Consider the following 13,241-nt stretch of genomic DNA (forward strand, 5'->3'; position numbering starts at 1 on the left):
ATTGATTGCAATTTAAATAAAATTAGGTTAATACTGACTGTTGGTGAATTAGAAAATCATTAACTTGGTTTATGCTCCAGTTTGCAAAGAATTGGTATCAACAAACACATGTATTTCTTTTTGCAGTTTCTTAGTAGAGTATTATACACCTCCATAACAGAAAATATTTAGGCTAGTAAACTAATTAGTTTGGTTCTAGTACCAAAACATGAAAAATAACATTGGTAAAACAATATTGCATTACCAAGTTGATACTCCTTTCAGAAGACTTCTCAAAAAATATTACTTCATATTAACTGTGATGGCAATGCTGAAAGTCTTACAAAACAAATTAATAATCTGTCAGAGAAAAAAAATTAATTTAACCCCAATAATTGACATAAAAAAAATAACAATAATAAGGGAGTAGTTTTTTAAAATAATTATAGAATTTCATGAGTTGATTTAACTATTTTTGAGGGGAAAAAAATTAATCAATTTCTGAGTATAATTTGAATCTGTTAACTAAATCTATCCATAAAAAATGGATAACAGAGAATACGACAGTTTAAAATATTAAAAATTGACTTCTACTTAATTTTGTCTTTAGGTACTCATTATTTAACGCAGGGGTTTTTAACCCACGGCCCGTCTTTTCTTTATTTGCGGCCTGCGGTCACATTTTTAAGTATAAATAAATTTTATAATAGTAAAACTAAATTTTTGTATAAAATACAACGTTTTTAATATGAAGTGGCCCGCGAAACTTTTAGAAAACATTACGTGGCCAGCAGCATAAAAAGGTTGAAGACCCCTTGTTTAACGAATAACATCCAAGAATTTCCAAACAAATTTGTAACATGCAAATTAAGAAAAATACTAAACATTGCAAATTACAGAAAGTAATAAAAAATTCCCAAAAGAAATTTTATTGCATATTATAACTGTGTATGATACTTCTTTAAGCTTTACTCCAATAAATAAAAATGGTAAAAATACAATGTGATTATTTGTAAATACTAAAGAATTTTTAATGGCAGAATTTAAAAAAAAAACATCATAAATTTACAGTTGTTTTATAATAATTATTACACACTAAAATATTCCATTTTTTACTCTAACTAAACATTGTATTTCAATTTAAACAGCATCTTGGATGATTTCGGTGTATTTCTTAATTTTTGTAGCAACACTCATATCCACGTATTTGTCACCAATGCTAACTATCATTCCACCAATAAGTGAAGGATCAACTTTTAATTCCAACTTAATGGTCTCTCCTTTTTTCGAAAATGCTTGCAATGTCTTTTTAAGTTCTTGTTGTTCAGCTGAATCCAAAGGCTAAAAAAGTAAATACATTTATTATATTACGTAACTTATTGTATTAAATTAATACACTATAATGTAATAAATCCTATAACCAAATATTTTAATTTTTCATATTAAAATAAAGTAAAAGTGCAAATACTTAATTTTCTTCTTCATGTTCTTACATGATTTTATTTTCATATGTGGAATTAAAATGGCTATTAATTGATTAATATATAAATTCTTTGTATGGTATTGAATAAAAATTTGTATTTGATAAATGTTTAATTTCAGTACATCAAGCGGATAATCACATTGTAGGAGTTTCATGATCAGATCATAAAATATTTTTGTATTTCACAGAATATGAAAAAGAAATTTTATTTTTGAAGTTTAATGTTATATTTCATTAAAATGGATATCTTTTCATGAAAAAATTAATTTCAGAAAGTAGGTACTACAGTAAAATATAATTACATTTGCAAATAAATGTCATGAGAATACCACATAAAAAAATACGTATGATATTAAACTACGGTGACATCTGCCACATGTCCAAAAATGCACAAATTTAAAAACTACAAAAATAGTATGACACATTGAGAAGACAACATGAGCACCCAACACTGTCTTTTGAGCGATTAAATAATTATTAGAGCCTAGAACAGTAGAACAGTTTATTTTAAACTTGATTTCATAAAGTATGTAATTTTCAAATTGTTGAATCAATGATAGTTAATTAAAATTACAAAGAAAATATATGTGATAAATTAGTAACAATTTAAATAATGAATTTATATTTTCATAAATGTATTAACTTTGAGAGAAGAAGATCCATTCAGAATTTCTACACAGGCATATACTTTAGATCCTTCTTGACATGCTATATATAGATGATAAACTTATTTCTTTCCTATTTTATTTCTAGTAATAGAAGAGTTATATTTTGCCAATTAAGCTTGGGCATATTTTATACTAATTGAAGAATGTATTATGTATTTATGTATATCTATTAATAAAAACCAAAAAAATATTTGGTATGTACCTTAGCAGTTGTTACAACACATGGCAGGTCTCCTCGGTGTGCAGCCATGATAATTTTGAAACTGTTAATGATTGAATTTAATTTTTGTAATCTTCCATTTTCAGCCAACATACCTATAAATGAAATATTTTGTATTTGTAAATATGCAATTTAAACATTTTGTACAATATACTTAAAATGTGGAATGTATTATCTCTAAATTATATTAAGTAACTAATAATAAATTTATTACAGTAATTAATTAAAACATTTCTATATGATCAATTATATAATAAAATAAACATTTTTTAATGAATATTACCACCAACTAAACTTAATAAACGTAGAAAAAATCTCAATTGATTAAGACTAACGAAAATATAGCACACAAACAAATTTATTATGAGTACTATTAAATTTAGAACTAATTAAATAAGGGTGAAGGTCTAGTTTTTGTTGTACTAGATTTGGACAAATCGTTTAATCTTTATTAACTACAAAATGGACTTACTTTAAGAGGACGTCATACCCGTATGTGTTGTCTCCGTCTTACAATTACATAACACACCAAATTTACGCTCAGCAGATCACGTTAAGCTCTATTAGTTTAAAAATTAGAGTGAATCAACCTAAAATAAAACTCGATGGTAAGAACATTATCTAAGTTTCTATGTTGATTTTTACGATTATTCAGTTTTTGAGTCATGAGCATTTTTTAATTTACACTATATTATACATGCATAACTTGCTAAAAAATTGAAAAATCATAAAAACCAACAAATGAACATAGATAATGTTCTTATCATCAAGTTTTGTAATAGGTTGATTAACACTAATTTTTAAACTAACAGAGTTAAACATGATCTGCTGAGCGTAAATTTGCTATGTTACATACTTGTAAGACAGGTTAACACATGCGGGTATGGCGTCCTTTTTAACATATAATTTAAACATACTCAAAAAATTGGATGACGGAGGTGAAAGAGCAAGTTTCTTTGCAGCCAATTGTAAAGTGCTAGCCTTTAATGACCTTTTGTTAATTGGGTTATCAACAAATTCCTTAAGGACTTTATCTGATTTCAATGCAGTCTGTAAAATAAATGTTTTCACATTTTGTAGAATACAAAATTAAATTAATACAGATTAAAATTAATCAATACCTGAAATTTGATTAAATCCTTTTCAATCGATTCCAATTGATTTTGTTTAGTACCGGCAGAAAACAAAGCAGTGGCATAACGCCCTTCAATGCCAAATACTTTGATTGGGGGCTGTTTTTTAATAAAAATAAATTGTTCAATATATAAATTATCTTTATTACTTTTGTATTAAAATAGTTTAAAAAATAACTCACTTTGACCATTCCTTGGTTTGAGGTTGAGCTTAACGACCTCACCTGAAACATCAAAAAAAATAAATATGAATCGATAAAAACATTAATAATTAATATATACTTACGACTGTTGTGAATTTCGTGGATGCCATTTTGTAATTTATACTTTAAATGTTTTGCTCAAACTATAACTTATACAAGTGCACAAGTTAAGATTTTAAAGAAAGGTCAAACTACCCAAAGTAAAGGTAAACTCATATTAATTTTCGTTATCACTATTTTAAAAAACATATGTATTTATATTATTTCAGTGCAAACTTTCTAGTCATAAAAAATTATTGTAGAAAACTCACAGTTTAGTGTTTGGTGGTTGGGACAGACTGTACATTGTTACCAAAATATGAAATAATCAAATAAAAAAATGATATTTTAAACTCTTTATAAATTATATAAGTATACATGATTACATGAATATATAAATACATTATAAAACTAATCAATATAATCTAGTTACCTATGAGTTTTAACTTTTAAAGTGTAGGTAATCAATAACCATTTTTTGGGAATTAAAAGCGCGTAAACAGGTTCAATTTTCATTTAGAGAAATAAAACACTAACAGTATTTTAGAGTTTTTGACATATACTTATCATATGATTTTTGGTATGTATATTTTAGCTCTTTTATCTGATCTAATAGTTGGGATAAAAAAAAAAATAGAGGAAATTGCTCAACCAAAATATGACATAGGAGAAGCTATTAGCTATTATATCTGCAGACTACCAAAAAAATTCATTGCTTATAGACTCTCAGAGCAATTAATTTCGGGACAAATTATACTATCGGGAAAGTTTACAATCACCCTATATAATACAATTAATATCAATTTTATATATAGGTATACTACCTCATAGAAATCTGAAAATCTGCAATGAAATCTAATCAACTTCCTACCTATATTACTTCAAGTATCTAATAGTTATTCATATTTGAATTAATTGAATTTAAACGTTCTTTTTGAGATAAGATTAGTAGATATATAGTATACAATATGCCCAGTGCCGTGTCTAATGGTGGGCAAAGTGGCAATTGCCCCCGGCATCATAATTTTCATTTGTTAAGAACGTCGTCAACTATTTTTAGTACCAATAACCTATTATTTGAAAAATGTGTTTTGCCCCCGGTGTCTTTAACTCTTAATCCGGCGCTGAGTATACCTAGTAAATTTAACATTAGTCAGGTTTAATTTTATCAACACTATCAATATAAGTATCATTTAAATCTATCAATCCAGCTATATTAACCTTATCGTATATACCTATAGGTACTTAAAATCATACAGTACCTACATAAAAGTACTATGTCAACTTCAGTCCATTTCAAATTTAAAAATATATTGTTATCAAGTTAACATAAATTTAACTTTAATTAAATTATATTGGTTGGTGTGCAATCAACTTCTACTTTTTTACTTCTACTAATTTTAATATAAGTAAGTATAATGTAAATATACAACAACACTTTATACCCATGAATGTTTAAGAGTGGGTGTAGACCTCAAAAAAATTACAAGCTTGCAAAAACTATATGTTTGATGGGCATTTTTATTTTATAGCTTCTAATTTATCGGTCAATTTTTTAAATTAATAGTTTTATTTTTGTAGGTTGGAATCTTCTCATACAAATCATAAGTACCTTTAAATTGAAGTGATAAATATATTGTTTTCACAATGATGTGTATTTTTCATTTGTTGTTTCCGTAATTCGTCAACATAATCCTTTAAAACAGTAAAAATCATTAGGTATTCAATTTTGAGATTGGTTTCTGATAGAAAATGTAATTTTATTGGGGTACGGGTACTTGAGGCTTAATAAGGGGCTGGAAGTAAAATGTGCCAACGATAATATGTATGTATATATATATATATATATATATCGTAGGCAAATATCTCCAAATATCTCCCCCCAAATTCGCGGCCTCCGCAATTTTATGATATATTTAAATTAGGATACATGAAAAATATTATGATGATATTATTTATACTGTTATACTAGTTATACTCGATTTGATTGTTTTTATAATTATTTATTAAAATGCAAATAAAAAATTATAATAATTGTAATTTATAATAAATGTTATTTAATAAGTAAAAAAATATATTTCCTTGTTTATGTACAAGGAGCCCCCATAAATCATAATGCATACCGCCCAGGGGCCACCACATACCTAAATCTGCTCCTGACCCTATGTCTATACTCTATATAGTACAAGTAGTTAGTATTATATATTCTTATTAAATAAAAAACCAATCAATAACCGATAGAAATTTTAAATGGGTCATGAACTATCAGGATCATGCAACCAAATATTTATATATCTTTGACCATTTATTTCAAAACGAACCACCGAAATTGCAAACGAACTTTTAAAAAAAAATTTGGTAAAAAGACCACTTCAAATACTTCAGTCTGATTATTGGAGAGGTGTTGATTGGAATTTATAGTACCTACTATACTCGTACTATAGACTATAGGGTATATAATATATTACTATTACTATATTATCAATATACCTAATGTATGAAGTTGGTCCCTTTTTTAAAAAGGGTCTTGAGACGCCACTATATAGTGATATCCTTTTTTTTTTAACTAGTTAATTAATAAATAATAGTAGGTGAAGGTGTAGGTAAAGAGTAAAATATATAATAGGAATGTTCATAGTCATTATAATATACACATTAAATAAGATTGATAAATCGTAATCACTCGTCCTACACAGTAGTCGTAATAGTTATATTATGATGCATTTAAATATAATTTATTATTTATAGAGTACGTTAAATAAATATACCTAGATAACTAGGTATCTACCTATTTTAATGGGAGTGAAAATTAAATAGTATGTCATTGCTAAATAGTCCAAAATATTTAGTTGAAGTATAATAAAATACAAATTATTAATTATAAATAGTTTTCTATATTTTTTTATTTAACTGTAGAATATAGTTTACAGTTATTAGTAGTTCGTACTTATATAAGAAGATAGTTATATCGGATATTCACATATTCACGAAATGCTTTCAATTTAAAATAATCGATATTTTAGTATCAATTTTCTGGACCCAATGAGTCTATTAAATAAATTCTACGACAAACTATATACTATATAGGTACGTAATATGCATCACATAATATAATGGTATAATCACTGTAATATAATTAATTCAAATATAATCTTTAACACATAATATTAATATATATTGTAATAATAATACATAATGATATTATTTTCAAATTTAAAACATGATGTAACTAAAATTTAAAATAGTAATAATTAGTGTCTGCTGCTACACCTAAAAAAAAAATTTCACCTAGTATAAAGTCAACAGTCTACCCTGACTTTAGTTACTCTATGGCCATTTAAAAAAATATATAAAAATGAGTATATTGTAATATAGTAAATTATGTAGATTTTAGGTATACCTACCTATCTGCATTTGTACAAGTATATATATTATTTAGAATCAGTGGCGCATTTAAACATTTAGCGCCCTGGGGCAACATTTTACTAGCGCCCCCCCTCCTCAAGAAATACACATTTAATATTTTTGTAGATAATAAATATAAATATATTTAAAATAATTATTAATATACTAGAACAAACAATATTTAAAAATGTACTTATACTTTTCGTCGTGCATGGTCTTGAGCAAATTCTTGAATAATATCGTCGTAGCTTATTGCTGTAGTAACATCAGATTCTATATTCATGATTGCTAATGCAGTGAGCCTTTCTTCGCCTATGTTTGACCTTAAATATGATTTTATTCGTTTTAAGGCTGAAAATGACCTCTCAGTTGAGCAGTTACTAACTGGAGTGCATAGTAACATTCTTAAAGCAATATCTATATAAGGGAAAATATCCTTCAAATTATTTTTTCTTATAAACACTAACATATCTTGAATACTTTGAGGAAGATTAGAAATAGTTTTCAAATAGCTGCTAAAATGAATACATTCATTAGGAAATGAAGTTCCCAAATCTGTATTATATTCATTTCTTAACAGCTCAGCAGATACCCTTATGTCTGCAGCTGTCATTTTAGTAATTTTAAAAAAAAAATAATAATTTTTTAAAAGGTTGTTATATGCAATTTTTCTTCTCAACAATTCTGACTTCAATTGGTCTAAAATAACAAAATAGGTATTGATTTTAAAATTAGTTACAATACTTTCCATTGAACTGTCATCACTAAATTTTTTAATTTTTTTTTGTCGCTTTTCAGTATTTCTAAAGTTCATAATTCCACATTTTTCAATAGCATTTCTTTTAAAATTTTCATAATCTTTATCTGTACGAATATCACCAACATAATTAATTAATGATTGATAAAGCTCAACAACAACACTTAAATCAATATTTACACTTTGAAGTTTTTTGCTAACTGTATTAAACCTATGTAATATGTCTCCCCAAAAAATTGACAAGAAAAATGTTTCTAATGATTTAAGTATTTTGAGTATACCATTTGCTTCACATCGAATAGCTGGTTTTTCTTTTTCATTTTCTCCAATCTTAATTAAAGCATTTTCAATAGATGACCAATTTTTATTTAATGAATAACATGCATCATCTCTTGCAGACCACCTTGTATCTGATAATCTCTTGATTGAAGAATTTAAAATCTGCCATCGGTAAGTTGATGCTGAAAAGAATGTGTACAAGTTTTGAAGAAAGTTAAAAAAATGAATAGCTTCATTACAACAGCTGGCAGCATTTTGTCCCACTAAATTTAATGAATGAGCCGAGCAGGGAACAAACTTGGCCAATGGATTTATCAGTTTTATTCTAGCTTGTAATCCAGAGTAACTACCAGACATGTTACTCGCATTGTCATATGACTGCCCTCTTAAATAGTTAAGATTCAAATTGTACTTATTCAGAATTGTTATCACTGCTTCAGCCATATCTTCTGATTTATGTCCAACATTATTCATAAAACATAAAAAACGCTCAAATACATTACCACTCTCATCAACAAATCGTACAACTAAAGAAAGTTGATCAGTGTGGGTAATATCTGGCGTTGAATCAACACTAATTGAAAAATATCGTGAAGTATTGACATCTTGAATAATAGTATTTTCTACTTTTTTAGACATTAATAAAATAAATTGCTCATAAATATAATATGATAAATATGAAGTATGACCTTTACCGGGATTACCATTTTTGGAAATATGGTTTGATATAAAAGGGTCAAATTCAGCTAATAACTCAAGTGCCATCATAAAATTTCCATTACGTGGACATCCAATTTTTGAAGTATGTCCTCTGAATGCTAAACCTCTTGATGCCAATGTTTTAACAATTGCCACAACTCTTTTTAAAACATTGATCCAATACATACGTTCATTTTCAATTTGTTGTATTATTTGTTGATCAATTCTTTGATGTGTTTGTCCTCGATTTTTCATTGCTAGAATATTTGAACGATGTTTTAAAGAATTTTCATGTTGTGATATGAGCTCTTCAGCTCTTTTCCAGTTTGAAAATCCTTTTGAAGCAAATGAAGATGAATTTATGTTGCCAAACAACAAGCATGGGATACAGTAAATTACACCCTTACTTTCTGAGTATGCAATGAAATTACGTTTAATTGAATCACCATTAGTTAGTCTTGTATTCCAATAGTTTTTATTGCAAAATCTTAAAATTAAATTAAAATAAGGTTAAGTTATTAAAATTATCTTATCATTAGTTACTAAAACTTAAATTTGTACCTATAGTAGGTTTTGGTAGTTTTTTTGTGAAGTTTTGTATATGCTCGTTTAGACTTGGTAAAATTTAAATCATTTAAATCTTGAGAAAATCCATTAATACAAATATATTCTATAGTGAACTCGTTTATTTTCCATAAAGCAGGATCACATCTATGAAAAATAACAACTATTATATATTATATTGTAATTGATTTATTTTAATCTATAAATACTAAAATTAAGTGACTGGTATGTAAAAAATTATGAAAACACTACAAACACTGAACATGGTTATTTTAAAACAAAACTAATAATTATGTAATTTTCATTTAATCACTTAATTCCTTTTTAACTATTTTAATACACCTACCAAATTAAAACACATAAATATTAGAATAGTATTTGTATTGAATAGTGTTTATTTATATTAAAATATTAGTAAATAATTTAGGTATCTTACAAGTAATTATTAAAATATTAACATAAAATAATTTACCGAGGAATATCAGTAGGCTCAAACAAAACATCAGCAGTTTCATTATTCTTAGATGACAATATATCAGTATTTATCTCAGAAATACTATCTATTAAATAATAAAATACAATTATTTAATTGCAAATATAAAATAGTTACATTTTTAATTTACTTTCTGTCTTAATATAACCACTACTTTTTGTAAGTTTGTGTTGTTCAGAACTGTTTACATTTGAATAATCTGGGTATATTTGTATTTGTGTATCTTGATTTAACATCTCTAGTTTATCATCTGTATCTATTAAATAATAAAATACCACTATTTAATTGCAATAATAAAATAATTACATTTTTTATTTACATTCTGTCACAATATTTCCACTACTTGTCATAGGATTGTGCTGTTCAGAACTGTTTATATTTGAATAATCTGGGTTCATTTGTATTTGTGTATCTTGGTTTAACATATCTAGTTCATCATCTGTATCTATTAAATAATAAAATACAATTATTTAATTGCAAATATAAGATAGTTACATTTTTAATTTTACTTTCTGTCTCAATATAACCACTACTTTTTGTAGGTTTGTACTGTTCAGAACTGTTTACATTTGAATAATCTGGGTTCATTTGTATTTGTGTACCTTGGTTTAACATCTCCAGTTTATCATCTGTATCTATTAAACATAAAAAAGAATTATTTAATTTCAAACATAAAATAAATATAATTTTAATTTAATTTCTGTCTCAATATTTCCATCATTTTTTGTAGCCATGCTGTACAGAACTGCTTACATTTGAATAATTCAGGTTTATATTTATTTTTGTAGGTAGGTTTAACTTTAACATATCTAATTCATCAAGTTTCAATTATTATTCAAATTTATTATAAAATTCAAAATATAAGTTTCAAAGTAAACCAGCTTTTATTAACTAATTATAACTTCAACTAGTTAATAAATACAAAAATTTGATCACTAAAAATGTCAATAGTTATAAGAGACAATTATCAGATAGGTAGTCTATACTAGGTATAATATAATGGTCCTATATTAATATAAAAAGCGAGTTTGGTATTTTTTTAAAACAGGTAGGTACTTTAAATAATTAAATACAAAATAAGAAATTTGAAAATTGAAACACTGAATTGTTATTTGTTTTTATACTTCAATAAAAACAAAAACAAAAACAACTTACTTGAATTATTCGATGGCTTGAACATACTATCTAATTTTCTACAATTCTTAATTAATGCATCGTGTTTTAATTTTTTAATTTTTGCTTGCTTTCTATATCCTGAACCACTAAGCTTTTTTTTAGCTTCCATATTGAAAATCCGCGTATAATCTATTACAGAATATAGTAATATAAATATAATTTATAATACTCAATCGAGTACAGTGCATAGAACCATATATAAACTATAAATTTATAACATTGTACTTACCAAATTCCAGTAATTTATAGAAGGTATACTGGAATACTGAATACTAATTTTGAAAGTAGAACGAATTATAAACAATAAACAATAAAGATTAAATCAAATATTAACATTAAGCGTCTAATGACCGTATGGTTAACTTATTACACAAGACGCTGTCAGAAGACAATTAAACACGCGAGTCACTATAGCTAATATTGACAAAAATAACGTTCGGCGGTCGGCGATAAGGAAAATAATATTTTGATGTGGATATTATGTTATTTTTAACTCGTATTAGCTAATAACATGTTATTTCCGCCACAGATGATATATATTATAATATATAAATAAATCATTGATATTTATATCTATGATTGTCACAATCCCGTGCCGCTCATAGACCTGTATGAAAACCGTTTATAATCATAGACCTTATGAGTTATAAGTAAAATGTCTATTTTTAATTTATAATCTTTATTTGTATTTTGTATAATAATATTATATCAAATTAAATAGAAAGATTTTAATTATATGTAGTGGTAAACTATAAAAATTTTCCCGCCCCCTAGAATTTGGCGCCCGGGGCACTTGCCCCAGTTGCCCCCCCTTAAATGCGCCACTGATAAAACTGCTGCCCTTTCGAACAAAAAAAATACTTCACATCAGTTAAATAAATATTTAAATCCTAGAAAAACTTAAAGAGTTTAATAAAAATTTGAAATAAAAATATATTAAAGTAATATGATAAATAATAATAGCTATTATTAGGAATTACGAAATTAAATACATATTTAAAAAATTGTTTGTATAAGAATTTAAAAGTAAATTTTATCCTTCGATATATTAATCTGCTCTTATAACTATATAAACTATGTTCTTAATATCTTAATAATTATTAAATTTACTCAAACATATGTATTTGCAATACTATGTAAAATTTAAAAATAGTTTCTTGGGATTATAAAATATATTTGTAATTTGTATTATATCACTTGCATTGTTATAAAACCTATTTCTATTTTCTGGACAAGAATAAAAAATAATAATGGAAGTATTAGTAGTCTTCTGCCTTAATTATAAATAAGGCTACTGGCTAGAGACTTCTAGGAGTTTGCATGTTTTTCAATAATAATCATTAAAAACATAGCCAAGTAAAATATAAATTTGTTTCATAGCAATACTGGTATATAATGTTTAAAATGTATAGATTGTATAGGTGCATATTTTGTATACTTGGCAATTTTCATTACTATGTGATAATTAAATTAATTAATATTTGACAATTATTTATAAAAAGGTGCAAATTTTATAAAGAAAAATTTGAAATAAATTTGCTGGACCTGAGATATTAGTTTTATTCTTTTATTCATATAAAATAAATATTTTAAAATTAGTGTTTGTGTTTTTCTCACCGATCACTTGCAGTATCGGTTCACTGCAAGTGTGATTTAAAAAAAAGAAATCGGAAAAGAAAAATAATATTAAACAATTTATAATTTTACCAATTTTGCAAATATTATTTAGATATTAAAATAAAAAGATTTTTATTTTTTTTTTAATTCATTTTTTAATAGAATATTTAGTGGTTCTTTTAGTTCTTAAGTGCATAAATGCGTGCATATTTCAAGGTTTTTTAGGGCATGAAGTCCTTAGTCTTAACAAATAGGTACTCTATATAGACTATAGAGTATTTGGTCTTAATTATAAATAATGCTTAAATACTTTTTAACTTATAAGTTTATAACTGTTGTTAAAAAATTATATTTTATCCTGCAGTCATTCCATACCTATTAGTTATTTATATTTGTAAAGTCGCAATCGTCGAGTAAAAAATCTAACACCTTACAATTTAATAATTATTTATTCGTTGACTCGTTGTCTACCACGGAGCTGCTATACAAAGTACAATTATTTTGTTATTTACTTGGTGACGACGAA

The 13,241-nt window shown here is 25.7% G+C and overlaps 2 protein-coding genes across 4 annotated transcripts; both read right to left on the reverse strand.

Annotated features, from left to right (window-relative positions):
* Positions 1–892: 892 nt before the first annotated feature.
* Positions 893–3,928, reverse strand: LOC132929045 (ATP synthase subunit O, mitochondrial). The gene is made up of 6 exons (XM_060994085.1): positions 3,770–3,928; positions 3,666–3,707; positions 3,472–3,582; positions 3,268–3,400; positions 2,333–2,445; positions 893–1,320 (listed from the first exon to the last, which is right to left on the reverse strand). The coding sequence occupies exons 1-6, from the start codon at positions 3,794–3,796 to the stop codon at positions 1,120–1,122; spliced, it is 627 nt and encodes a 208-aa protein (XP_060850068.1). The 5' UTR covers positions 3,797–3,928; the 3' UTR covers positions 893–1,119.
* A 3,356-nt stretch (positions 3,929–7,284) lies between these two features.
* Positions 7,285–11,914, reverse strand: LOC132930897 (zinc finger MYM-type protein 1-like). Of its 3 annotated transcripts, none has more exons than XM_060997004.1 (8): positions 11,078–11,914; positions 10,432–10,557; positions 10,242–10,367; positions 10,053–10,178; positions 9,902–9,989; positions 9,427–9,576; positions 9,273–9,352; positions 7,285–9,200 (listed from the first exon to the last, which is right to left on the reverse strand). In XM_060997004.1, exons 1-8 carry the CDS (start codon positions 11,205–11,207, stop codon positions 7,324–7,326), a joined length of 2,703 nt encoding a protein of 900 aa, XP_060852987.1. In that variant the 5' UTR covers positions 11,208–11,914; the 3' UTR covers positions 7,285–7,323. The 3 variants fall into 3 exon arrangements, with proteins under 3 accessions (XP_060852987.1, XP_060852986.1, XP_060852985.1); XM_060997003.1 differs by having other exon boundaries at positions 7,286–9,352; positions 11,078–11,227; positions 11,328–11,914; XM_060997002.1 differs by having other exon boundaries at positions 7,286–9,352.
* Between the last annotated feature and the right edge of the window lie 1,327 nt (positions 11,915–13,241).

The sequence above is a fragment of the Rhopalosiphum padi genome, chromosome 4 (assembly GCF_020882245.1).
Source record: "Rhopalosiphum padi isolate XX-2018 chromosome 4, ASM2088224v1, whole genome shotgun sequence".
Classification (NCBI taxonomy): Eukaryota; Metazoa; Arthropoda; class Insecta; order Hemiptera; family Aphididae; genus Rhopalosiphum; species Rhopalosiphum padi.

Bases quoted from the DNA above. Each gene is read 5' to 3' on its own strand.
- LOC132929045 (XM_060994085.1), bottom strand. From the start codon at position 3,796: ATGGCATCCACGAAATTCACAACAGTC. The intron at 3,708-3,769 runs GTAAGTATATAT...TTGATGTTTCAG, and splicing joins CCACGAAATTCACAACAGTC to GTGAGGTCGTTAAGCTCAAC. The intron at 3,401-3,471 runs GTATTGATTAAT...TTTATTTTACAG, and splicing joins AGGATTTAATCAAATTTCAG to ACTGCATTGAAATCAGATAA.
- LOC132930897 (XM_060997003.1), bottom strand. From the start codon at position 11,207: ATGGAAGCTAAAAAAAAGCTTAGTGGTTCAGGATATAGAAAGCAAGCA. The intron at 10,558-11,077 runs GTAAGTTGTTTT...TATGTTTAATAG, and splicing joins CAAGCCATCGAATAATTCAA to ATACAGATGATAAACTGGAG. The intron at 9,353-9,426 runs GTACAAATTTAA...TTTAATTTTAAG, and splicing joins ACTACCAAAACCTACTATAG to ATTTTGCAATAAAAACTATT.